The 25,324-nt window shown below is 40.5% G+C and overlaps 1 protein-coding gene and 1 pseudogene across 3 annotated transcripts in view; one reads left to right on the top strand and one right to left on the bottom strand.

Moving 5' to 3' along the window:
* The window catches only part of APOOL (apolipoprotein O like), a 133,589-nt gene that overhangs the window by 90,018 nt on the left and 18,247 nt on the right, over window positions 1–25,324 (bottom strand). Inside the window, exons 2-3 of one of the 3 annotated variants that reach the window (XM_055337928.1) lie at window positions 20,740–20,885; window positions 4,205–4,306 (exon numbers count right to left, since the gene is read on the bottom strand). The exons of 1 other annotated variant lie outside the window; for it this stretch is intronic. In XM_055337928.1, coding sequence (XP_055193903.1) covers window positions 4,205–4,306 — 102 coding nt within the window. In that variant the 5' untranslated portion in view covers window positions 20,740–20,885. The remainder of the gene's footprint in view (window positions 1–4,204; window positions 4,307–20,739; window positions 20,886–25,324) is intronic. One more of the 3 variants, XM_055337927.1, reaches the window with a different exon arrangement.
* Window positions 1,394–2,439, top strand: LOC129517628 (vacuolar protein sorting-associated protein 72 homolog; annotated as a pseudogene).

Below are 25,324 nucleotides of genomic sequence, written 5' to 3'. Positions count from 1 at the left end.
CGACAAATACCCACCATTTGCTTCAACATGGATAGAACTGGAGGGTATTATGCTGAGTGAAGCAAGTCAATTGGAGATCGACAAACATTATATAGTCTCATTCATTTGGGGAATATAAAAAATAGTGAAAGGGAATAAAGGGGAAAGGAGAGAAAACAAATGGGAAATATCAGTGAGGGTGACAGAGCATAAAAGACACCTAACTCTGGGAAATGAACAAGGGGTGGTGGAAAGGGTGGCGGGCAGGGGGTTGGGGTGACTGGGTGTTGGGTACTGAGGGGGGCACTTGACGGGATGAGCACTGGGTGTTATGCCATATGTTGGCAAATTGAACTCCAATAAAAAAATATACAAAAAAAGAAAAGAAACTAAGTATGTACTATCTTTTGGCTAATTGAATTTAAATTTAGAAAAAGAATGAAAAATAAATTAAAAATAAAATGTATTGTGGAATAAAATCAATAAGGAATTCCATGTATTTTATAATTAGTAAATAGCACAAATTTTTTTTTTAAATTCAGAAATATGTAAACTCAGCTATGCAGGACCATGCTACCTAGTCTCCTACCTAGATTTGCAGCTTTTTAAGGATGAGTGTGTCAAAGTATGCTTAAAATCATCACTCTAAGATTAATAAAGAGAGGAAACTGAGAGTTAGCATGTAGGGAACTGACTATCACAGACTTCAAATGAAAACTAATAAAAGTTTACCCAGTGCTTATAACACTTCCTCATACACATACAAGAGGAAGTCAGGAAAAAAACTTTTGTTAAATGAATACTACTTTATGCATATTCAGTTTAGCAATGTATTGTTAACTTTTATGCTCTCTGGCCTACAACTCCGTATGTAGAAGTTTATTTCAAGGAAATATTTATAGCCGTACATAAAGATTTATCTACCAAGTGTTTCATTGAAGCACTAATTATAGTATCATAATAATTGGAAATATCCTAAATTTCTTTTTTTTAAAGATTTTATTTATTTATTCATAGAGACGGAGAGAGAGGCAGAGACACAGGCAGAGGGAGAAGCAGGCACCATACAGAGAGCCTGATGTGGGACTCGATCCCGGGTCTCCAGGATCACGCCCTGGGCTGCTGGCGGTGCTAAACCGCTGCGCCACCGGGGCTGCCCGAAATATTCTAAATTTTAAAAAAATTATGGAAGTTTTATTTTTGATAATGGTATATTCATACAACCAAATATTTATGCCACCATTAAATATTCTAATATCATCCACTCAGGATTCAGATTCAGATTTATATACATTTCTCTAACCATGCCAGTAAATCTTAGGGGTGAATTGAGGCTGGAAAAGATAAAAAGTGCAATGGTGAACAAAGCACTGGATGAGGGGCTGCTGGTAGCAGTGTAGTCTTGGTAGATGTTATGCATTTGGCTGGGGTGGGGATCCAGGTTTCTGGGCTCCTGGAGGCAGAGGAGGAAGATGAGTTCTACCAGATGTCACATGGGGGTATCACAAAGGAACTGAGAAATAAACGAGTATCAAAGGCAAAAGCACCAGTCAGACAGAGGATTAGGGGGACTCTGACTTTGACATCCACAAAAGGAATGAACCATCCAGTGACAGAGAAGTGGAAGAGCGAAGAAGGAAGTGCCCAGTAGTCACCAAAGCATATAAGGAACTTCTCAAGATCTTGAGACCTCAAAAAGTCAGTACTCCAGCTAGTAACTCTCAGAAGGCCTGATAAAAGAAGGAACTGCTGCCACTATGAACTAGAAGAAAATGGCTCTGACAGAAATTCCATGTGTCCATCTACAACTAAGCATACATGACAGACATTCCTTTGGGTACTGGAGAGGCAGTGAAAGGGTCCACATTGTGAGTGGCCACTGACCCATGAAGAGCTGCTCAGAGAGGCCAGGATCACAGAGGAGCTCAACTTACATTCACTTGAAATATATGAGCAGCTCCAGGTTAACAAAAAGCAGCAGGTGCACAAGAAGCAGATGTGCCCTGGGCCCATAATCACCTATCATTCAGTGGCAGTGCTACCTGTTGAGGAGCCAGGCCCTAAAGAAGAGAACATGAATGTGGAAGGACTGCTTGCTCCCACAGCTTCTGCACTGACTCCCCATGCCAGCACTGGACCTATCAACCCTCCTCCTCATTGCTCCTATACCTTCACCATTTTCAGTGACGATGTGACAATCAAGGGAAGAAAGGTTTCCCCAAGAGTAGCCTTGAAAGGTCCCTGTTTGGGAGGTCTGCCTTGTGACGCACTGCTAAGCCCTGTACTGGGACCCTGTCACAGACATCCCCTACACCACTGCTCAAACCTTCAAGATCACCCATGAGGCCTACAAGTAGAACACCACTGCCCATGGATTGCCACACACTTGCTTCAGCACTTCCCAAGCCTCTCCCTGGTTCTGGACCCCAATCCTTGCACCAGAAAATTGCTATCAAATAACGAGATGTTTGATCTTCAGAAACCTCTTTCCTGCCCTGACCTGGGGCTCCAAATGTTTCCCCTCCTTTCCCTGCTTCTCCCCTTTGTAATCTCTGAGCTTTGCCCAGCCCTTTTCTATATTTCTTTCCCCCAGTTCCTCCTTGTTCTGTTTTTTTAATCTAATAAAAGAAAAAGATCCCCTTAAAAAAAGTACAATGGTGAATAGAATCAATAGCCACAATTAAGTATCAACAATCTGGTATGATAGACTAGATCAATAAGATTCAAGTTATATAGGCATAATTGTACCTGTAATGGAGTAAAAAAGTCCATATACGTAAGTACAGACTGGAAAAAGACAGAGCTTACCGATAGCCCATATAAAGAGGTTTAATTAATTTTAGAGAACTCCAAGTTCACTATGTCATTGTTAAAATCTGACTATAAGCAAGGCTAATTATAAGGATATTCAAAACAAATATATTTGTATTTGTATATTTGTATTGCTCAGGCAGTATTAATGGAAATATATTATCTAGAACAAGAGAAGTCAGAATCTTACTTTATCCTACAGTCATCTGAAAAAAACACTAACCATTCTAAACATGATTGGCAAAGAATGGCCATTATAGTGCAAGAACTCTAAGTTATGACATATAAGGGTTAAAGCTACTAATATCTAGGATGCAAGATCACTTAAGGTGTAACTGATATTTGAAGAGTTGTTTTGTGGAAGAGTGATGAGAATTTTTCTATATGGTACCAATGCCAAGAGATACAAGGCCAAAGGATAGAACTTATTAATGAGACAGGTTTGTGTTTGACATAAAAGAAGGACCTTAAATTGAATAAAAACTGCTAGAAGATGGATGGACTACCTTAGGTACCTTTATCCAGAGTTTTATTGTTATAGAAGATAAATAGCGGGCAGCCCCCGTGGCTTAGCGGTTTAGCATGGCCTTCAGCCCAGGGCATGATCCTGCAGAGCCGAGATCTAGTCCCAGGTCAGGCTCCCTGCATGGAGCCTGCTTCTCCCTCTGCCTGTGTCTCTCTCTTGTTCTCTCTCTCTCTCTCCCTCTGCCTGTGTGTGTGTGTCTCTCTCTCTGTCTCTCATGAATAAATAAAATCTTAAAAAAAAGAAGATAAATAGCCATTAAGTGTGCCTCTTGTTGAGGTGACTACAGTGCCATACAGAAGGCTGACCTAGAAAACATTTAAGGTGATTTTCAAAGCTGAGGTCTTAATGAATTTCTTAAACTAAGGTTTTCTTTTTTTAAGATTTATTTATTCATGAGACACAGAGAGAGAGAGAGAGGCAGAGACACAGGCAGAAAGAGAAGCAGGCTCCTTGCAGGGAGCCTGATGTGGGAGTGGATCCCAGAATTCCAGGATCATGCCCTGGGCCAAAGTCAGACGCTCAACCACAGAGCCACCCAGGCATCCCTTAAACCAAGGTTTTCAAAGATCAGGTGTACTTGTATAAATTTGCCAAGAAGAAAAATCAGACTGCTTTTAAGTACTAAAATTCTATACTACTAACTGATTATCCACTAAGAAAAATCACTATTTTTTTCCAATAGAGTTAGAATTTTAGTTGTTTGATTTAAATATAATAAATACAATGTTTATTCTGACACACTCCACAACTATTTTTTCAACTTATAAAGTATGCCTAACAAATACTTCTATTTCTGATGAAGAGAGATAAATAAGAAAAAAAAGCACTCATGGCTTTTGCATCATATTTATATTATACAAAATTCACAAACTTTTGTAGATGAATTACCTGCTCTGGTTTTACAAGGTGCTTTTTGTATTCTTCTTTAGCTGCATGCACAGTTATAGATGCACATATCAGACCTGCAGGTACGGTTGTCAGCTTTCCCATCTAAGAAAGATATATCAAAAAGATATTTTTAATTGAAAAGCTCCCCATCCTCCATTTCCTGATACATTTTGGGAGTATCCAAGCAGCACTATGGGTTTTATTGAAAGTATAAAAAAACTCAAGCGCTCCAAATTGCTACATACATTTTTAGAGTATAATTCCTAAAATGCTCTTAGATGGTAAAGTTTTATTTTTATTAGTTAACTGTCTACTTCATACGGAATATACCAATAACATAATTACCAAGAAGAAGTGAATACAAAATTTGAGGGATGAAGTATGATAGATCATGGTATTCACTCAGTACACAAATATATGGCTCAGTGCTTCGAATATATCAGTAAACAAAACAAAGAATCTTGCTCTTATGGAAATGACATTCTAATAGAGCACAGACAGGCAATAAACACAATAGATACATTAATATACTACAAATTGATAAATGCTATGGAGAAACTAAAAGAGAAGTGTGATCTGGAATACTAATGATTCAAGTTGTGTCCCGAAATACAATTTATATTTATATTATTTATAAAAATAATTTCCTTCCATTGCAAATTCTTTGTTCCTAACCTTTCAAAGCATTCCTTTTTAAAAATTTTTTTATTTAGTGGACAGCCCCGGTGGTTCAGTGGTTTAGCGCTGCCTTCAGCCCAGGGCATGATCCTGGAGACCCGGGATCTAGTCCCACGTCAGGCTCCCTGCATGGAACCTGCTTCTCCCTCTGCCTGTGTCTCTGCCTCTCTCTGTGTGTGTGTCTCTCATGAATAAATAAATAAAATCTTTTAAAGATTTTTAATTTTTTTATTGGAGTTTGATTTGCCAACATATAGTATAACACCCAGTGCTCATCCCATCAAGTGCCCCACTCAGTGCCCGTCACCCAGTCACCCTTCCCACCTCCCCCCTCCACTACCCCTTGTTCATTTCCCAGACTTAGGTGTCTCTCATGTTGTCACCCTCTCTGATATTTCCCACTCATTTTTTCTCCTTTCCCCTTTATTCCCTTTCACTATCTTTTATATTCCTTTTTACGAATCTCACACTTAATCTAAAGCCAAAGTGAATTTTGTTTTGGATGTAACTTGATCTAGATTAAGAATGCAGGTAAGAGGCACCTGGGTGGCAGAGTTGGTTAAGTAACAACTCTTGGTTTGGCTAAGGTCGTGATCTCAGTGTTGTGAGATCAAGCCTGGTGTCAGGCTCTGCACTGAGCACGGAGTCTGCTTGAGAGTCTTTCCCTCTCCTTCTGCCCTTCCTGCTTATGCTCTCTCTTTCTCTCTCTCTAAAATAAATAAATAATTTTTTAAAAAAAGAATGCAGGAAAATCACTGGCTCTAAGAACAAAGTGCTCCAGTGTTCATTCAGGTATCAAAATAATCCCCAAAGATTATCCATTTAAGGCCAAATGAAAAGTTTTCCAGAGAACAAATATTTTAAGAGCTTGATTTTTTACAGAAGAAAGGAGGCTTGCTGAAATCAACACAGGACATCCAGAGGAAGAGAGGTCTCTTCGGCTTACACAAAAGGGAAAGTATACAAGAACTGGAAGAAATACTAGCCAAAAGACACTAAATGTTCTCTAGTAACAGTGATAGTACCTATACTTCATTTCTGACACTTTTTCAATATTTCCTGAGCAGAATAAGGGAAGCTACAGCCACTAGTTAGGCTTTTCCTCTTTAAGCCAGGCATGACTCTGATTGAGGCTGAGACTCCAGACAGGGTAAAATGAAAATGCAGTACTAATAAAAATTTTGTTCACTACTATTTTCCCTTCAAGCCTCCCTCTGGTACATATGTCAGCATCACAGAATAATTTATCTAGGCCTGCCTTCCCAAAAGACATCACTTTTGATTTCTCCTACTTGGTATTCAGTAATAAGATTTCTACATCATATCTATGTCATTTTTCAATCAAAAATTATTAAAACTAAGGCCATCAAGGATGCTTTCCCATACAACTGAGAAATTTTGTTCATGTACCTCTGAAGTGATTAAAGAATGTCAATTCTCACATTTAAAAACTATTTTAAAAATACCTAATTAGATCTTATTCCTTAGATACAAAAAAACTCTTTTGAAGTATGCTAATAGCTAAAAAATCTTCAATTACCCTAATCTTCTCAGAGTATATTAATCTTACTTCACATAATAATATATAGACTATAAAATAAATTCATAGGTATTGTTCAATATTTATGATCCAGTACTCCAGAGTCTAGATTAACTGAACTACTTGGCAAAAATGAACTACTGGGACTTCATCAAGACCAAAAGCTTCTGCACAGCAAAAGAAACAGTCAACAAAACTAAAAGACAACCTATAGAATGGGAGAAGATATTTGCAAATGACATATCAGACAAAGGGCTAGTATCCAATATCTATAAAGAACTTATTAAACTCAACACCTAAGAAAGAAAAAATCCAATCATGAAATGGGCAAAAGACATGAACAGAAATTTCACAGAGGAAGACAAAGACATGGCCAACAAGCACATGAGAAAATGCTCTGCATCACTTGCCATCAGGGAAATACAAATCAAAACCACAATGAGATACCACCTCACACCAGTGAGAATGGGGAAAATTAACAAGACAGGAAACCACACATGTTGGAGAGGATGTGGAGAAAAGGGAACCCTCTTGCAGTGTTGGTGGGAATGTGAACTGGTACAGCCACTCTGGAAAACTGTGTAGAGGTTCCTCAAAGAGTTAAAAATAGAGCTACCTTACAACCCAGCAATTGCACTACTGGGGATTTACCTCAAAGATACAGATGCAGTGAAACACCAGGACACCTGTACCCCAATGTTAATAGCAGCAGTGTCCACAATAGCCTAACTGTGGAAGGAGCCTCGGTGTCCATCGAAAGATGAATGGAGGTTGGAGGAGGGGCAAGATGGCGGAGGAGTAGGGTCCCCAAATCACCTGTCCCCAACAAATTACCTAGATAACCTTCAAACCATCCTGAAAATCTACGAATTCGGCCTGAGATTTAAAGAGAGACCAGCTGGAACGCTACAGTGAGAGGAGTTCACGCTTCTATCAAGGTAGGAAGACGGGGAAAAGAAATAAAGAAACAAAAGGCCTCCGAGGGGGAGGGGCCCCGGAGGAGCCGGGCTGAGGCCGGGGCGAGTGTCCCCAGGACAGGAGAGCCCCGTCCCGGAGGAGCAGGAGCTGCACCAACCTTCCCGGGCGGGCGGAAAGGGGCTCGCAGGGAGTTGGAGCAGGACCCAGGAGGGCGGGGATGCCCTCGGGCTCCCGGGGACACTAACAGGCACCTGCAAGCGCAGGAGAGTGTGCCGAGCTCCCTAAGGGCTGCAGCACGCACCGGAGCAGTTCGGAGGGGCTCGGGAGCGGCTCCAGGGAGGGAGCTGCGGGGCGGGAGCGCGAATCCAACAACACAGGCCCGGGAGCACAGGGCGCCGGGACACAGCCCAGGATCCGGCCTCCCCCCGGGACAGGCAGAGGCCGGGAGGGCCCAGGACAGCAAGGACGCTCCTGCCCCGAGCTGAGCAGATCAGCGGCCCCGCCCCGGAGCCTCCAGGCCCTGCGGACGGAGAGCCGAGAGCCCGAGCCCCATAGTTCCTGCGGAGACTGAATCCAGGCTTCCAGAGTTGCCATAGCAACTGCCGCTGATCCTCCTGAGACCTCACGGGGTAAACAACCCCCGCTGAGCCCTGCAGCAGGCAGGGGCAGAGCAGCTCCCCCAAGTGCTAACACCTGAAAATCAGCGCAACAGGCCCCTCCCCCAGAAGACCAGCTGGACGGACCAGTTCCAGGGGAAGTCAAGGGACTTAAACTCTACAGAAATACTCCCCCGTGTTTTTTTTTTTTCTTTTCTTTTTTCTTTTCTTTTTGATTTCTGATTGCTTCCCCCACCCCCTTTTTTTTTCACCTTTCTTTCTTTTTCTTTCCCTTTTTCTTCTCTTCTTTCCTTTTTCTTTTCTTTTACTTTTTTCTTTTTCTCTTTTCTTTCCTTCTCTCTCTTTCTCTCATTCTCCCAATACAACTTGTTTTTGGCCACTCCGCACTGAGCAAAATGACTAGAAGGAAAACCTCACCTCAAAAGAAAGAATCAGAAACAGCCCTCTCTCCCACAGAGCTACAAAATCTGGATTACAATTCAATGTCAGAAAGCCAATTCAGAAGCACTATTATACAGCTACTGGTGGCTCTAGAAAAAAGCATTAAAGACTCACGAGACTTCATGACTGCAGAATTTAGATCCAATCAGGCAGAAATTAAAAATCAACTGAATGAGATGCAATCCAAACTAGAAGTCCTAACGACGAGGGTTAACGAGGTGGAAGAACGAGTGAGTGACATAGAAGACAAGTTAATGGCAAAGAGGGAAACTGAGGAAAAAAGAGATAAACAATTAAAGAACCATGAAGACAGATTAAGGGAAATAAATGACACTCTAAGGAAGAAAAATCTACGTTTAATTGGGGTTCCCGAGGGCGCCGAAAGGGACAGAGGGCCAGAATATGTATTTGAACAAATCCTAGCTGAAAACTTTCCCAATCTGGGAAGGGAAACAGGCATTCAGATCCAGGAAATAGAGAGATCCCCCCCTAAAATCAATAAAAACCGTTCAATACCTCGACATCTAATAGTGAAGCTTGCAAATTCCAAAGATAAAGAGAAGATCCTTAAAGCAGCAAGAGACAAGAAGTCCCTGACTTTCATGGGGAGGAATATTAGGGTAACAGCAGACCTCTCCACAGAGACGTGGCAGGCCAGAAAGGGCTGTCAGGATATATTCAGGGTCCTAAATGAGAAGAACATGCAACCAAGAATACTTTATCCAGCAAGGCTCTCATTGAAAAAGGAAGGAGAGATAAAGAGCTTCCAAGACAGGCAGGAACTGAAAGAATATGTGACCTCCAAACCAGCTCTGCAAGAAATTTTAAGGGGGACTCTTAAAATTCCCCTTTAAGAAGAAGTTCAGTGGAACAATCCACAAAAACAAGGACTAAATAGATATCATGATGACACTAAACTCATATCTGTCAATAGTAACTCTGAACGTGAACGGGCTTAATGACCCCATCAAAAGGCGCAGGGTTTCAGACTGGATAAAAAAGCAGGACCCATCTATTTGCTGTCTACAAGAGACTCATTTTAGACAGAAGGACACCTACAACCTGAAAATAAAAGGTTGGAGAACCATTTACCATTCAAATGGTTCTCAAAAGAAAGCAGGGGTAGCCATCCTTATATCAGATAAACTAAAATTCACTCTGAAGACAGTAGTGAGAGACGAAGAGGGACACTATATCATACTTAAAGGATCTATCCAACAAGAGGACTTAACAATCCTCAATATATATGCCCCGAATGTGGGAGCTGCCAAATACTTAAACGAATTATTAACCAAAGTAAAGAAATACTTAGATAATAATACACTTATACTTGGTGACTTCAATCTAGCTCTCTCTACCCTTGATAGGTCTTCTAAACACAACATCTCCAAAGAAACGAGAGCTTTAAATGATACACTGGACCAGATAGATTTCACAGATATCTACAGAACTTTACATCCAAACTCAACTGAATACACATTCTTCTCAAGTGCACATGGAACTTTTTCCAGAATAGACCACATACTGGGTCACAAATCGGGTCTGAACCGATACCAAAAGATTGGGATCGTCCCCTGCATATTCTCAGACCATAACGCCTTGAAATTAGAACTCAATCACAAGAAGAAGTTTGGAAGGACCTCAAACACGTGGAGGTTAAGGACCATCCTGCTAAAAGATAAAAGGGTCAACCAGGAAATTAAGGAAGAATTAAAAAGATTCATGGAAACTAATGAGAATGAAGATAAAACTGTTCAAAATCTTTGGGATGCAGCAAAAGCAGTCCTGAGGGGGAAATACATCGCAATACAAGCATCCATTCAAAAACTGGAAAGAACTCAAATACAAAAGCTAACCTTACACATAAAGGAGCTAGAGAAGAAGCAGCAAATCGACCCGACCCCCAGCAGAAGAAGAGAGTTAATTAAAATTCGAGCAGAACTCAACGAAATTGAGACCAGAAGAACTGTGGAACAGATCAATAGAACCAGGAGTTGGTTCTTTGAAAGAATTAATAAGATAGATAAACCATTAGCCAACCTTATTAAAAAGAAGAGAGAGAAGACTCAAATTAATAAAATCATGAATGAGAAAGGAGAGATCACTACCAACACCAAGGAAATACAAACGATTTTAAAAACATATTATGAACAGCTCTACGCCAATAAATTAGGCAATCTAGAAGAAATGGACGCATTCCTGGAAAGCCACAAACTACCAAAACTGGAGCAGGAAGAAATAGAAAACCTGAACAGGCCAATAACCAGGGAGGAAATTGAAGCAGTCATCAAAAACCTCCCAAGACACAAGAGTCCAGGGCCAGATGGCTTCCCAGGGGAATTCTATCAAACGTTTAAAGAAGAAATCATACCTATTCTACTAAAGCTGTTTGGAAAGATAGAAAGAGATGGAGTACTTCCAAACTCATTCTATGAGGCCAGCATCACCTTAATTCCAAAACCAGACAAAGACCCCACCAAAAAGGAGAATTACAGACCAATATCCCTGATGAACATGGATGCAAAAATTCTCAACAAGATACTAGCCAATAGGATCCAACAACACATTAAGAAAATTATTCACCATGACCAAGTAGGATTTATCCCCGGGACGCAAGGCTGGTTCAACACTCGTAAAACAATCAATGTGATTCATCATATCAGCAAGAGAAAAACCAAGAACCATATGATCCTCTCATTAGATGCAGAGAAAGCATTTGACAAAATACAGCATCCATTCCTGATTAAAACTCTTCAGAGTGTAGGGATAGAGGGAACTTTCCTCGATATCTTAAAAGCCATCTACGAAAAGCCCACAGCAAATATCATTCTCAATGGGGAAGCACTGGGAGCCTTTCCCCTAAGATCAGGAACCAGACAGGGATGTCCACTCTCACCACTGCTATTCAACATAGTATTGGAAGTCCTAGCCTCAGCAATCAGACAACAAACAGACATTAAATGCATTCAAATTGGCAAAGAAGAAGTCAAACTCTCCCTCTTCGCCGATGACATGATACTCTACATAGAAAACCCAAAAGCCTCCACCCCAAGATTGCTAGAACTCATACAGCAATTTGGTAGCGTGGCAGGATACAAAATCAATGCCCAGAAATCAATGGCATTCCTATACACTAACAATGAGACTGAAGAAAGAGAAATTAAGGAGTCAATCCCATTTACAATTGCACCCAAAAGCATAAGATACCTAGGAATAAACCTAACCAAAGAGGTAAAGGATCTATACCCTAAAAACTATAGAACACTTCTGAAAGAAATTGAGGAAGACACAAAGAGATGGAAAAATATTCCATGCTCATGGATTGGCAGAATTAATATTGTGAAAATGTCAATGCTACCCAGGGCAATTTACACGTTCAATGCAATCCCTATCAAAATACCATGGACTTTTTTCAGAGACTTAGAACAAATTATTTTAAGATTTGTGTGGAATCAGAAAAGACCCCGAATAGCCAGGGGAATTTTAAAAAAGAAAACCATAGCTGGGGGCATCACAATGCCAGATTTCAGGTTGTACTACAAAGCTGTGGTCATCAAGACAGTGTGGTACTGGCACAAAAACAGACACATAGACCAATGGAACAGAATAGAGAATCCAGAAATGGACCCTGAACTTTATGGTCAACTAATATTCGACAAAGGAGGAAAGACGATCCACTGGAAGAAAGACAGTCTCTTCAATAAATGGTGCTGGGAAAATTGGTCATCCACATGCAGAAGAATGAAACTAGACCACTCTCTTGCACCATACACAAAGATAAACTCAAAATGGATGAAAGATTTAAATGTGAGACAAGACTCCATCAAAATCCTAGAGGAGAACACAGGCAACACCCTTTTTGAACTTGGCCACAGTAACTTCTTGCAAGATACATCCACGAAAACAAAAGAAACAAAAGCAAAAATGAACTATTGGGACTTCATCAAGATAAGAAGCTTTTGCACAGCAAAGGATACAGTCAACAAAACTCAAAGACAACCTACAGAATGGGAGAAGATATTTGCAAATAACATATCAGATAAAGGGCTAGTTTCCAAAATCTATAAAGAACTTATTAAACTCAACACCAAAGAAACAAACAATCCAATCATGAAATGGGCAAAAGACATGAAGAGAAATCTCACAGAGGAAGACATAGACATGGCCAACATGCACATGAGAAAATGCTCTGCATCACTTGCCATCAGGGAAATACAAATCAAAACCACAATGAGATACCACCTCACACCAGTGAGAATGGGGAAAATTAACAAGGCAGGAAACAACAAATGTTGGAGAGGATGCGGAGAAAAGGGAACCCTCTTACACTGTTGGTGGGAATGTGAACTGGTGCAGCCACTCTGGAAAACTGTGTGGAGGTTCCTCAAAGAATTAAAAATAGACCTGCCCTACGACCCAGCAATTGCACTGTTAGGGATTTACCCCGAAGATTCAGATGCAATGAAACGCCGGGGCACCTGCACCCCGATGTTTCTAGCAGCCATGTCCACAATAGCCAAACTGTGGAAGGAGCCTCGGTGCCCATCGAAAGATGAATGGATAAAGAAGATGTGGTTTATGTATACAATGGAATATTACTCAGCCATTAGAAACAACAAATACCCACCATTTGCTTCAACGTGGATGGAACTGGAGGGTATTATGCTGAGTGAAGTAAGTCAATCGGAGAAGGACAAACAGTGTATGGTCTCACTTATTTGGGGAATATGAATAATAGTGAAGGGGAATATAAGGGAAGGGAGAAGAAATGTGTGGGAGATATCAGAAAGGGACACAGAACATAAAGACTTCTAACTCTGGGAAATGAACTAGGGGTGGTGAAAGGGGAGGAGGGCGGGGGGTGGGGGTGAATGGGTGACGGGCACGGAGGGGAACACTTGACGGGATGAGCACTGGGTGTTATTCTGTATGTTGGTAAATTGAACACCAATAAAAATTAATTTATAAAAAAAAAAAAAGAAAGATGAATGGATAAAGAAGATGTGGTTTATGTATACAATGGAATATCACTCAGCCATTAGAAATGACAAATACCCACCATGTGTTCCAACATGGATGGAACTGGAGGGTATTATGTCGAGTGAAATAAGTCAGTTGGAGAAGGACAAACATTATATGGTCTCATTCATTTGGGGAATATAAAAAATGCATTACTAGATATAAAGTGACTATCAAGACAAAAAGTTGAAAGATGAATGGATAAAGAAGATGTGGTCTATATATACAATGGAATATTACTCAGCCATTAGAAATGACGAATACCCACCATTTGCTTTGGCATCGATAGAACTGGAGGGTATTATACTGAGTGAAGTAAGTCAACTGGAGTAGAACAATCATCATATCACTCATACGGGGAATATAAGAAATATTGAAAGGAATTATAGGGGAAAGGAGGGAAAATGAGTGAGAAAAATTAGGGAAGGTGACAAAACATGAGAGAACCCTAACTCTGGGAAACAAACAAGAGGTAATGGAAGGGAAGGCAGGTGGGGAGATGGGCTGACTGGGTGACGGGCACTGAGAAGGTCACTTGACAGGATGAGCACTGGGTGTCATACTATATGTTGACAAATCAAACTTTAATTACAAAAATATTAAAATTAAAAAATATTTTTTAAGATTTTATTTATTAAAAAAAGATTTTATTTATTTATGAGAGACACAGGGAGAGAGAGAGAGGCAGAGACAGGCAGAGGGAGAAGCAAGCTCCATGCAGGGAGCCTGACATGGGACTCGATCCCAGGTCTCCAGGATCATGCCCTGGTCTGAAGGCAGCGCCAAACCACTGAGCCACCTGGGCTGCCAAAAATATATTTTTATTTTAATTCCAGTGTAGTTAATTAACAAATCGTGTTGCATTAGTTTCAGGTGTACAGTATAGTAATTCAACAATTTCATGTATTTCCCAGTGTTTGTCAAGATAAGTGTACTCTTAATCCTCTTCACCTATTTCACCTATTCCCCTACCACCTCCCCTCTGGTAACCCTGTTTGTTCCCTATAGTTAAGCATCTGCTTCTTGTTTTGTCTCCTTTAAATATATATATTTGTTATATATATATATATATATATATATATATATATATATATATGATAGATAGATAGATAGATAGATAGATAGATAGATAGATAGATCATGCCATTTTAAAAGGTGTACGATGTCCAGTCTTTTCTTGGAAATTAAATATTGAGGAACACTAAGAGAAAGTAGTGACCTGCAGCACATCTGCAAAAGAGAAGGAATGTGAAGATGAAAGTGCTCATAAAATATTATTAGTGCTCTAATACTAATACATTAGTAACAAGGAAAGGAGTAAACAATATTTTTGAATGCCTACTATGCATCAGAAAGTATTTTGTAATGGTGGAGAAAGCCTACTAATATTTTCAATGTAAAAGGAAAAGCAAAATGACACAAATACCAGTAGTGACCTTTAGAGGGCAGAAAAGCACTAAGAAAAAAGCTGCCTTTGGTTTATTGAGAATGTTACACTGCCCACAAAGCTAAGAAATTATATATATACTTTATTTCACGTCTATGGGACAAAAGTAAATGACACCAGAAACCTTTTTAATATAGCATTAATTCTAAGGTTACTTCTGTGTCCGATACCCATTGAGGTTCACTGTATTTGTATTTGCATTTGCATATTGTATATTGTTATTTGTTAGGAATAACATTTACAGCATAAAGCATATTAAAACTGGCAAAGTTTAAGATGGATGGGACGTACCTGGTACACGTGAATTATAATCTTCATCTGAATTAAAGCTCTAGCACTTATAAAGCCTATCTTAAGTTAGCCAGAACAAGTAACTGTCCAGCCCAGTTTGACCTGGATAGATATGGCTTTTACTACATTATTAAATTATAGAATATTAATGCTAAAGCATTAATAAGGCACTGTTTTAATTATGATGTTGTATGAAAGAACAAAACTATTTTGGAATTTCTAAACACTCAATAATTATGATATAATTATTATTGAATAACACCTGGAAGTGTCAAAAGTTTATCTTAAATAAAAATTAAAGAAACAGAAAATTTTAAATAAAAATATATACAGGGAATATAGGAGTTACACAAATTTACAATTTAAGAAACTCCTCCAGAAATGGCACAACAGACTAGCAAATTCAACTTTAGTCAGAATGCTAATCAGGATCAAATACTAATGGTTGTCAAAATCAGGAACTGAATTTATTTTTTTTAATTTTTATTTATTTATGATAGTCACAGAGAGAGAGAGAGAGAGAGAGAGAGAGAGAGAGAGAGAGAGAGGCAGAGACATAGGGAGAAGCAGGCTTCATGCACCGGGAGCCCGACGTGGGATTCGATCCCGGGTCTCCAGGATCGCACCCTGGGCCAAAGGCAGGCGCTAAACCGCTGCGCCACCCAGGGATCCCCAGGAACTGAATTTAAAAGAAAACACCAAACAGCTCCCTTTTACACACACATATACACACGTGTGTACTATATATAGGAAAGAAATTAGGCTATTATCTACTCTGTGGGGATGTGAGAAAGGAATACTGAGAGCATTCTATTTACTTGAAAAGTAACACTCTAATAGATGATTTTCAAGGTGCTGTCAGTGTAAAATTCAGTTGCTACTAAATTTCAAAAGAAGATTAAATAAAGTATGTGGGAAAGCTAAATTAATCTTTCTAAAATACCATTTTGTTCTCCTGGCTCAACAACAATCAACAATTACTCTACCCTTCCCTATACACCTCTGGCCTTAGCCAAATTAATTTTTTTAGGCCCCAACATGTCAAACACATTCCTTCCTCAGTACCTTCACTCCATTTTCCCTGATAAAATGTCTTCCCATCTCCTGCACCTAACAGTGCCTGGCACAAAGCAGGTATTCAAAAAATATCTGTTATATGAATACATTTATCTTTACAAACCCTGCCGTTCCATTAGCTCACTCAAAGCCATCCCTCTGAATTGATATAGCTCCACTAATTTAGTATTAAATAAATCTGTTATAATTTACCTTTTAAAATGTATGCAGTTTATTTTTCTGCTAAAATGTAGGCTCCTTGGGCACCTAGGTGGCTCAATCAGTTAAGCATCTGCCTTCAGCTGAGGTCATGATCCCAGAGTCCTGGGACTGAGCCCCAAGTCGTGCTCCCTGCTCATCAGGGAGCCTGCTTCTCCCTCTCCCTCCCCGCTAGTGCTGTCTCAAATAAATAAAGAAAATATTTTAAAAATTAAAAAAATAAAATATAGGCTCCCTGTCAGTAGTTTTATGCCTCTTTGTACCCCAAGGGCTTTGTAGGACCAACGACCTCAAAACTAAGTAATAATTCACAGGTTTAGATAAGGCAGTATACATAGGTAATCTAGCAAGTTCTTTTATGTTTTATGAATGCCTGTGTGTGAAACATCTATGGAGGTAAATGATAACTGAAGGCCCTAAAGGTAATCTGAAATTGTAAGACTGATTCAGTGGTGTTAACTTTTTGAGAATCTAATAAGAAGTAGAACTATGGTCCCCCCCAAATATAGTTATTCTCAAAATCTGAAGTATGTTTGCAGGCCTCTCCACATTCTCTAAAGCATTTAAGACCGAATTAATCCAGCCCCACCACAAATAAAATTTATCACGAGTACCTTTTATCCTGATACACATATACCTTAGAGCATATTACTCTTATTAAAAATTCTTATAGGAAATTTATGAGTCACATATTATATATATATATACATATATATACATGTATATATATACATATATATATAACTTATAATAGATGAAGTTTTATAAAGTCTGTTGTGCTAAATAAATGGAAGGTAGTATTCTTATGACACACTTTTTGACTAAATTTCAGCCCTCTGAAGATTATATCTGAGTGGACAAAAGAACAAGCCAGATTCTTTCTTACAGGAAACAGCATTCTATTTTGCATGTACCGTGACAAAATTTCTTGGTCAAATTAATGTGATGATTATTATACTATAACAAATAAGTGTTTTAAAATATAATAACTTTCTATCTAAACTGATGTACTTTTAGCTAGAATGGTCAATAATACCTTTATTAAGAAAGCTTTACAGAAAAATACTCCTGTATACTATACTGCCTAAATACCTATGTTTTTTTCAGTTTCATTGTGTGGAGGTCAAAAGCTAAAGAAATGGAGGGAGTTGGAAATAGATGAAAAGGAGTTTTCCTTTCAATTTAGGGTTGGTGTCTTTTAAGAACTGTTCACAAGAAAAACCTCAACACCACATGGCTGTTTGACTTTAGAGCACAAGACCTGTGTGGGAAAGAGAGGGAAGTTATAGACTACCATCACCAGTAAAGGAAAAAGTAGATTACTCATCTCCAATTGCTCCCATTTTTTGCTTTCTTCTCTATCTCTTTCTTCCACTCCTTTATTTTTTTCAGCAACTATATGTTCTAATTGATTTTACAGTTTTATTTTACCTTCCTATTTTTCCTTCTTTCTCCCTCTCCTTCCTTTGGTAGACCTGAAGGGCTAATAGCTTGAGTTATCAGCAAGGGAGGGAGGACTGTGAGTGACTATATCAGTACTATTCTTTCCGGGTGATTTTTGTTATCCACAGACCTAATATACAAATACTCCTGAGGTAAACAAACATAGGAGTATAACTATACAACTGATAAAGTTTAGCCTCTTCCGAAGTATCATCATGTAGGAGATGGAAGGAATATAAATTGGCTTGAAAAATCAAGCATTGCTCCTGAATAAACTAATGAATATTAAATCCAACATAAAATGGCAAAACACAGATTGGCTTCAAAATACAAGGTTGTATCTCAGGCACATCATCTTCTTTGCACTAGAGTTTCTTTTTTAAAAATTTTTATTTATCTATTCATAATAAAGAGGCAGAGACATAGGAAGAGGGAGAAGCAGGCTCCCCAGGGAGAACCTGATGGGAGACTCGATACCAGAACCTCAGGATCATGTCCTGAGCCAAAGGCTCAACCACTGAGCCACCCAGGTGTCCCTGTACTGGAGTTTCAATCTCACAATGCAAAGTGATCTTAAAGGTCTCCTTGTCCAACCATCTCTCTCATTTTGAATTCCTCCAGTTTATGTATGACCACCTTCAATAATGGGAAACTCCACTGATAGATCATTTCATCCTCTTACAGCTCTATGAGAAAGTTCTTCCGTACACTAAACTGAAACGCATGCCCATATACTTTTCATTGGTCCTGGTTCTACTTCCTTGGGTCACACAGGACCCATCTAGCCATACTTGCTCATGAAAGCATATTTTAATTCCCTTTTAGTGACTTCTGTAATGCACTTTCCAAGGGTAATAAAGTTTCTGACAATGGCAAATGCTACTGAACTCATCTTCTACTCTAACAGAAATACTATTGTATTTCTTTCGGACTAAAAATAAAACAAGAAAAGGTGTTAATGCTGCATTTTGTAGCAATAGCCTAAGAGCTATTTCTTGACAGCAACATAAACATCTTAAACAAAGGTATAGTTTTAATCATCAGTGAGTCACTAAAAAAAGATGTGTATATATAATGGTGCTTATTTTCTTCAGAAAATAATTAATGGGTGAATCATCTCAAAGAGAATAAAGTATCATTAAATCCACAGAAAACAGCAGAGTCTAACAGTTATGCCATTATTCATTATACTGATACATGAAAAGCAGATAATTTGCTGAAATAGAACATTTTAAAACTCTGCCTGCAATTTCTCACAAAATTCTTGAAAAATATGGTAATACTGAAGAAGAAATAATCAAACTACAAAAAATATACCTATACAATCTGGTCCTTTCACAACTGCATATCAAATAGTGTACTTCAAACAACTGAAATGCTAGTTGAAAGAGAAGGTGGTGGTAGAATAGGAAGACCCTAGGCTCATCTTGTCCCACAAATACAACTAGATAACTATCAAGTCATTCTAAATACCCCCAGAAACCTGCCTGCGGACTGAAAGAATAAATTCCTCAACTAAAGGAAGAGAAGAAGGCACACTGAATAAGATAAGAAGTGTGGACACATGATTAAGGGGAGAAAGGAACTATGGGTACTGCAGAAGAGAGGGAGAATACCTGGGGCCCACACTAGGGAGATTAGTCACTCTTCTTGGAGTACATCCCTAAGAGGTAGCACTCATAGAGATGCCTCTCCCAAGACAAAGGAGTCGGATAGAGATATTTCCCTCCCCTGCCTCTCAGTATAAACAAAAAGCCACCTGCAGAAAGCAGATGAGTCCCAACACTGGCTGCTTAACCTACTTAAACCAAGTCCCATACCTCTGTGCTCTGGCGTGAATGCCCTTCTGGGTCAGCCTTCCTCAGTCATAGCATGGTGAGACCCTCCCTCACAAGACCAGTACAGGCTCTTGCCAGAACCACCTCCCTATGGCCCAGAGTTTAAAAGGCAGCAGACTTGGCTGGAACACAGACCAGAGGGCACTGCCCTGCTCTTGGGGATAGGGCAGGTAAACAACCCAAAGGCAAACAGTGTAGAAACAGCAATCTGAAAAAGGCCTGGAACACACAGGGGGGAGATTATTTGCTCTTTTCGGAGTGCTTCATAGAGAGCAGCAAGCACCCAGACCCCTCTGCAGAGAAAAAGGTGTTGGCTGGCTCCATTTCCGTGATCTGCCCCTCAGCATAAACACAGAGCCACCTGTAGCAAACAGCACAGCACGGACACTGGCTGCTTTACTTGGTTACAACCAAGTCCTACACCTCTGCACTCTGGCAGTATTGCTCTTCTCAGTCCAGTCTGCCTCAGTCCGAACATGGCAGACCCCTTCCCCAGAAGACCGCAGAAATCCCTGCTCACATCACATGTTCAGCCCAGAGAGCTCTACAGAGCTTCAGTTCTAGTGGAAGTAGTATCAGGGCTCATTTAAAGAGCAGACTGGAGCACACCTAGTTAAAACGTGCCACATCTTGGCCAAGGACCAACACTGTCCACTGCAGTTCAGGAAAGCCTCTAGAGATAACTGGCCTGAAGAAGAGAACAGCTAAAACACAACAGCAGAGCACACACAGCAGAGACTAGAGACACTCTATGAAGCAAGAGGCCCTAGACACTATAACATCTTCATAAAGCCATTACTCTCAGAAGCAGGAAATATAATGGGCTTTTCTAAAACACAGAAAACAGAGACTTAGACAAGATGCCAAGATGGAGGAATGCATCCCAAATGAAAGAACAAGATAAGTTCAGGGCCAGAGATCTAACCAAACCAATATAAGTACCATGCCTGATGGAAATGTAAAGTAACAATCATAAGGATACTTGCTGGGGTTGAGAAGAGAATGGAAGACATCAGGGAGGACATTACCACAGAAATAAAAGAATTTTAAGAAGTCAGGAATGAAAAATGTGAGGCGCCTGAATGGCTCAGTTAGTAAAGCATCCAACTCTTGATTTCAGCTCAGGTCTTGATTTCATGGTCAAAAGTTCAAGTCCCACATTGGGCTCCACGCCCTGCATTAAAAAAAATAAGAAGAAATTAAAAATGTTATAATTGATATTGAACAGCAGGCTGGAAAAAACAGAGGAATGAGTAAGTGATCTAGAAAACAAAATAATGGGGGGATCCCTGCGGCTCAGTGGATTAGCGCCTGCCATTGGCCCAGGGTGTGATCCTGGAGTCCCGGGATCAAGTCCCACATCAGGTTCCCTGCATGGAGCCTGCTTCTCCCTCTGCCTGTGTCCCTGTCTCCCAGTCTCTCTGTGTCTCTCATGAATAAATAAATAAAATCTTAAAAAAAAAACAGAAGACAAAATAATGGAAAATAATGAGGCTGAACAAAAGAGAGAAAAAAGTATGTAACATAAGAACAGACTTAGAACATTCATAGTTTAAAAGTCCCAGAAGAAGAGATAGAAAAAGGGGCAGAAATTTTTTTTGGAGATAAGAGCTGAAAACTTCCCTAATCTGAGAAAGGAAACACATCCAGATCTAAGAGGCAGTGAGAACTCCCATCACAATCAACAAAACCAGGCCCAGAACAAGACAGACATACTGTAATTAAATTTGCAAAATACAGGGATAAAGAAAAAAACAGCAAGATAAAAGAAGTACCTAACTTACAAGGGAAGACTCATTAAGCCAGCTGGAAATTTCTCAAAAAAAATGTGGGAAGTCAGCAGTAAGTGGCATGACATATTTAAAGTGCTGAATGGGAAAAATATATAGCCAACAATACTTTATCCAGCAAAGGTATAGAAGGGGAGATAGTTTCTCAGACAAAAACTAAAGGAGTTCCTGACCACTAAACCAGCCCTGCAAGAAATATTAAAGAGGACTCTTTGGGTGAAAAAATCTCCAGAAACAATAACAAAAGAAGTAATAAAATGACACTAAATACATATCTCTCAATAATTACTCTGAATGTAAAAGAACTAAATGCTCCAAGCAAAAGACATAGGGTATAAGAATGCATTAAAAAAAAAAAAAAACACAAGACCATCGGGTGCCTGGGTGGCTCAATCAGTTAAGTGACTGACTCTTTTTTTTTTTTTTATAAATTAATTTTTATTGGTGTTCAATTTACCAACATACAGAATAACACCCAGTGCTCATCCCGTCAAGTGTACCCCTCAGTGCCCGTCACCCATTCACCCCCACCCCCCACCCTCCTCCCCCTCCACCACCCCCAGTTCATTTCCCAGAGTTAGGAGTCTCTATGTTCTGTCTCCCTTTCTGATATTTCTCACACATTTCTTCTCCCTTCCCTTATATTCCCTTTCGCTATTATTCATATTCCCCAAATGAATGAGAACATACACTGTTTGTCCTTCTCCGGTTACTGTGGCCAAGTTAAAAAAGGGTGTTGCCTGAGTTCTTCTCTGGGATTTTGATGGAATCTTGTCTCACATTTAGATCTTTCATCTATTTTGAGTTTATCTTTGTGTATGGTGCAAGAGAGTGGTCCAGTTTCATTCTTCTGCATGTGGATGTCCAATTTTCCCAGCACCATTTATTGAAGAGACTGTCTTTCTTCCAGTGGATCGTCTTTCCTCCTTTATCGTATATTAGTTGAGCATAAAGTTCAGGGTCCACTTCTGGGTTCTCTGTTCTGTTCCATTGATCTATATGTCTGTTTTTGTGCCAGTACCACACTGTCTTGATGAACACAGCTTTGTAGTACAACCTGAAATCTGGCATTGTGATGCCCCCAGATATGGTTTTCTTTTTTTAAAATTCCCCTGGCTGTTTGGGGTCTTTTCTGATTCCACACAAATCTTAAAATAATTTGTTCTAAGTCTCTGAAGAAAGTCCATGGTATTTTGATAGGGATTGCATTATACGTGTAAATTGCCCTGGGTAACATTGACATTTTCACAATATTAATTCTGCCAATCCATGAGCATGGAATATTTTTCCAACTCTTTCTGTCTTCCTCAATTTCTTTCAGAAGTGTTCTATAGTTTTTAGGGTATATTTTGAGAACCATTTGAATGGTAAATGGTTCTCCAACCTTTTATTTTCAGGTTGTAGGTGTCCTTCTGTCTAAAATGAGTCTCTTGTAGACAGCAAATAGATGGATCCTGTTTTTTTATCCAGTCTGAAACTCTGCGCCTTTTGATGGGGTCATTAAGCCCATTCATGTTCAGAGTTACTTGAACTTCTTCTTAAAGGGGAGTTTTAAGAGTCCCCCTTAAAATTTCTTGCAGAGCTGGTTTGGAGGTCACATATTCTTTCAGTTCCTGCCTGTCTTGGAAGCTCTTTATCTCTCCTTCCATTTTGAATGAGAGCCTTGCTGGATAAAGTATTCTTGGTTGCATGTTCTTCTCATTTAGGACCCTGAATATATCCTGCCAGCCCTTTCTGGCCTGCCAGGTCTCTGTGGAGAGGTCTGCTGTTACCCTAATATTCCTCCCCATGAAAGTCAGGGACTTCTTGTCTCTTGCTGCTTTAAGGATCTTCTCTTTATCTTTGGAATTTGCAAGCTTCACTATTAGATGTCGAGGTGTTGAACGGTTTTTATTGATTTTAGGGGGGGATCTCTCTATTTCCTGGATCTGAATGCCTGTTTCCCTTCCCAGATTGGGAAAGTTTTCAGCTAGGATTTGTTCAAATACATATTCTGGCCCTCTGTCCCTTTCGGCGCCCTCGGGAACCCCAATTAAACGTAGGTTTTTCTTCCTTAGAGTGTCATTTATTTGCCTTAATCTGTCTTCATGGTTCTTTAATTGTTTATCTCTTTTTTCCTCAGTTTCCCTCTTTGCCATTAACTTGTCTTCTATGTCACTCACTCGTTCTTCCACCTCGTTAACCCTCGTCGTTAGGACTTCTAGTTTGGATTGCATCTCATTCAATTGATTTTTAATTTCTGCCTGATTGGATCTAAATTCTGCAGTCATGAAGTCTCGTGAGGCCTTAATGCTTTTTTCTAGAGCCACCAGTAGCTGTAGAATAGTGCTTCTGAATTGGCTTTCTGACATTGAAGTGTAATCCAGATTTTGTAACTCTGTGGGAGAGAGGGCTGTTTCTGATTCTTTCTTTTGAAGTGAGGTTTTCCTTCTAGTCATTTTGCTCAGTGCAGAGTGGCCAAAAACAAGTTGTATTGGAACACGGGGGAGTATCACTGGTCCCTCTAGCTGGTCTTCTGGGGGAGGGGCCTGTTGCGCTGATTCTCAGGTGTTAGCACTTGGGGGAGCTGCTCTGCCCCTGCCTGCTGCAGGGCTCAGCGGGGGTTGTTTACCCCGTGAGGTCTCAGGAGGAACAGTTGCAGTTGCTATGGCAACTCTGGAAGCCTGGATTCAGCCTCCGAAGGAACTACGGGGCTCGGGGGCTCTCGGCTCTCCGTCCGCAGGGCCTGGAGGCTCCGGGGCGGGGCCGCTGATCTGCTCAGCTCCGGGCAGGAGCGTCCTTGCTGTCCTGGGCCCTCCCGGCCTCTGCCTGTCCCGGGGGGAGGCCGGATCCTGGGCTGTGTCCCGGCGCCCTGTGCTCCGGGGCCTGTGTTGTTGGATTTGCGCTCCCGCCCCGCAGCTCCCTCCCTGGAGCCGCTCCCGAGCCCCTCCGAGCTGCTCCGGTGCGTGCTGCAGCCCTTAGGGAGCTCGGAGCACTCTCCTGCGCTCGCAGGTGTCTGTTAGTGTCCCAGGGAGCCTGAGGGCATCCCCGCTCTCCTGGGTCCTGCTCCAACTCCCTGCGAGCCCCTTTCCGCCCGCCCGGGAAGGTTGGTGCAGCTCCTGCTCCTCCGGGACGGGGCTCTCCTGTCCTGGGGACACTCGCCCCAGCCTCAGCCCGGCTCCTCGCGGGGCCCCTCCCCCTCGGAGGCCTTTTGTTTCTTTATTTCTTTTTCCCCGTCTTCCTACCTTGATAGAAGCGCGGACTTTTCTCACTGTAGCATTCCAGCTGGTCTCTCTTTACATCTCAGGCCGAATTCGTAAATTTTCAGGATGGTTTGAAGGTTATCTAGGTAATTTGGTGGGGACAGGTGATTTGGGGACCCTGCTCTTCCGCCATCTTGCCCCCTAAGTGACTGACTCTTGATTTCAGCTCAGGTTGTGAGTGTGGTGAGATTAAGCCCCAGGTCGGGCTCCACACTCTGGCAGGGAGTCTGACTGTGATTCTCTCTCTCCTTCCTTCTAGCCCTCCCCCCACTCATGCACACACCTGCACATACACTCTCTGTCTAAAATAAATAAATAAAATTTAAAAAATATAAGACCCAAGTATACACTGTCTACAAGAGATTTATTATAAAACTAAAGACACTTGCACATTGAAATTGAGGGGAGGGAGAAACATTTATGATGCAAATGGATGCCACATGAAAGCCAGAGAACCAACACCTATATTAGAAAACTAGGCTTTAAATGAAAGACTATAACAAGAGATGAAGAAGAGCACTATATCATAATAAAGGGGACAATTCAACAAGAAGATCTGACAACTGTAAATATTTATACGC

The sequence above is a fragment of the Nyctereutes procyonoides genome, unplaced genomic scaffold, assembly GCF_905146905.1.
Source record: "Nyctereutes procyonoides isolate TBG_1078 unplaced genomic scaffold, NYPRO_anot_genome, whole genome shotgun sequence".
NCBI classification, from domain to species: Eukaryota; Metazoa; Chordata; class Mammalia; order Carnivora; family Canidae; genus Nyctereutes; species Nyctereutes procyonoides.
Note: the sequence above shows the minus strand (reverse complement) of the source record. Positions and strands in the feature narration are given on the sequence as shown.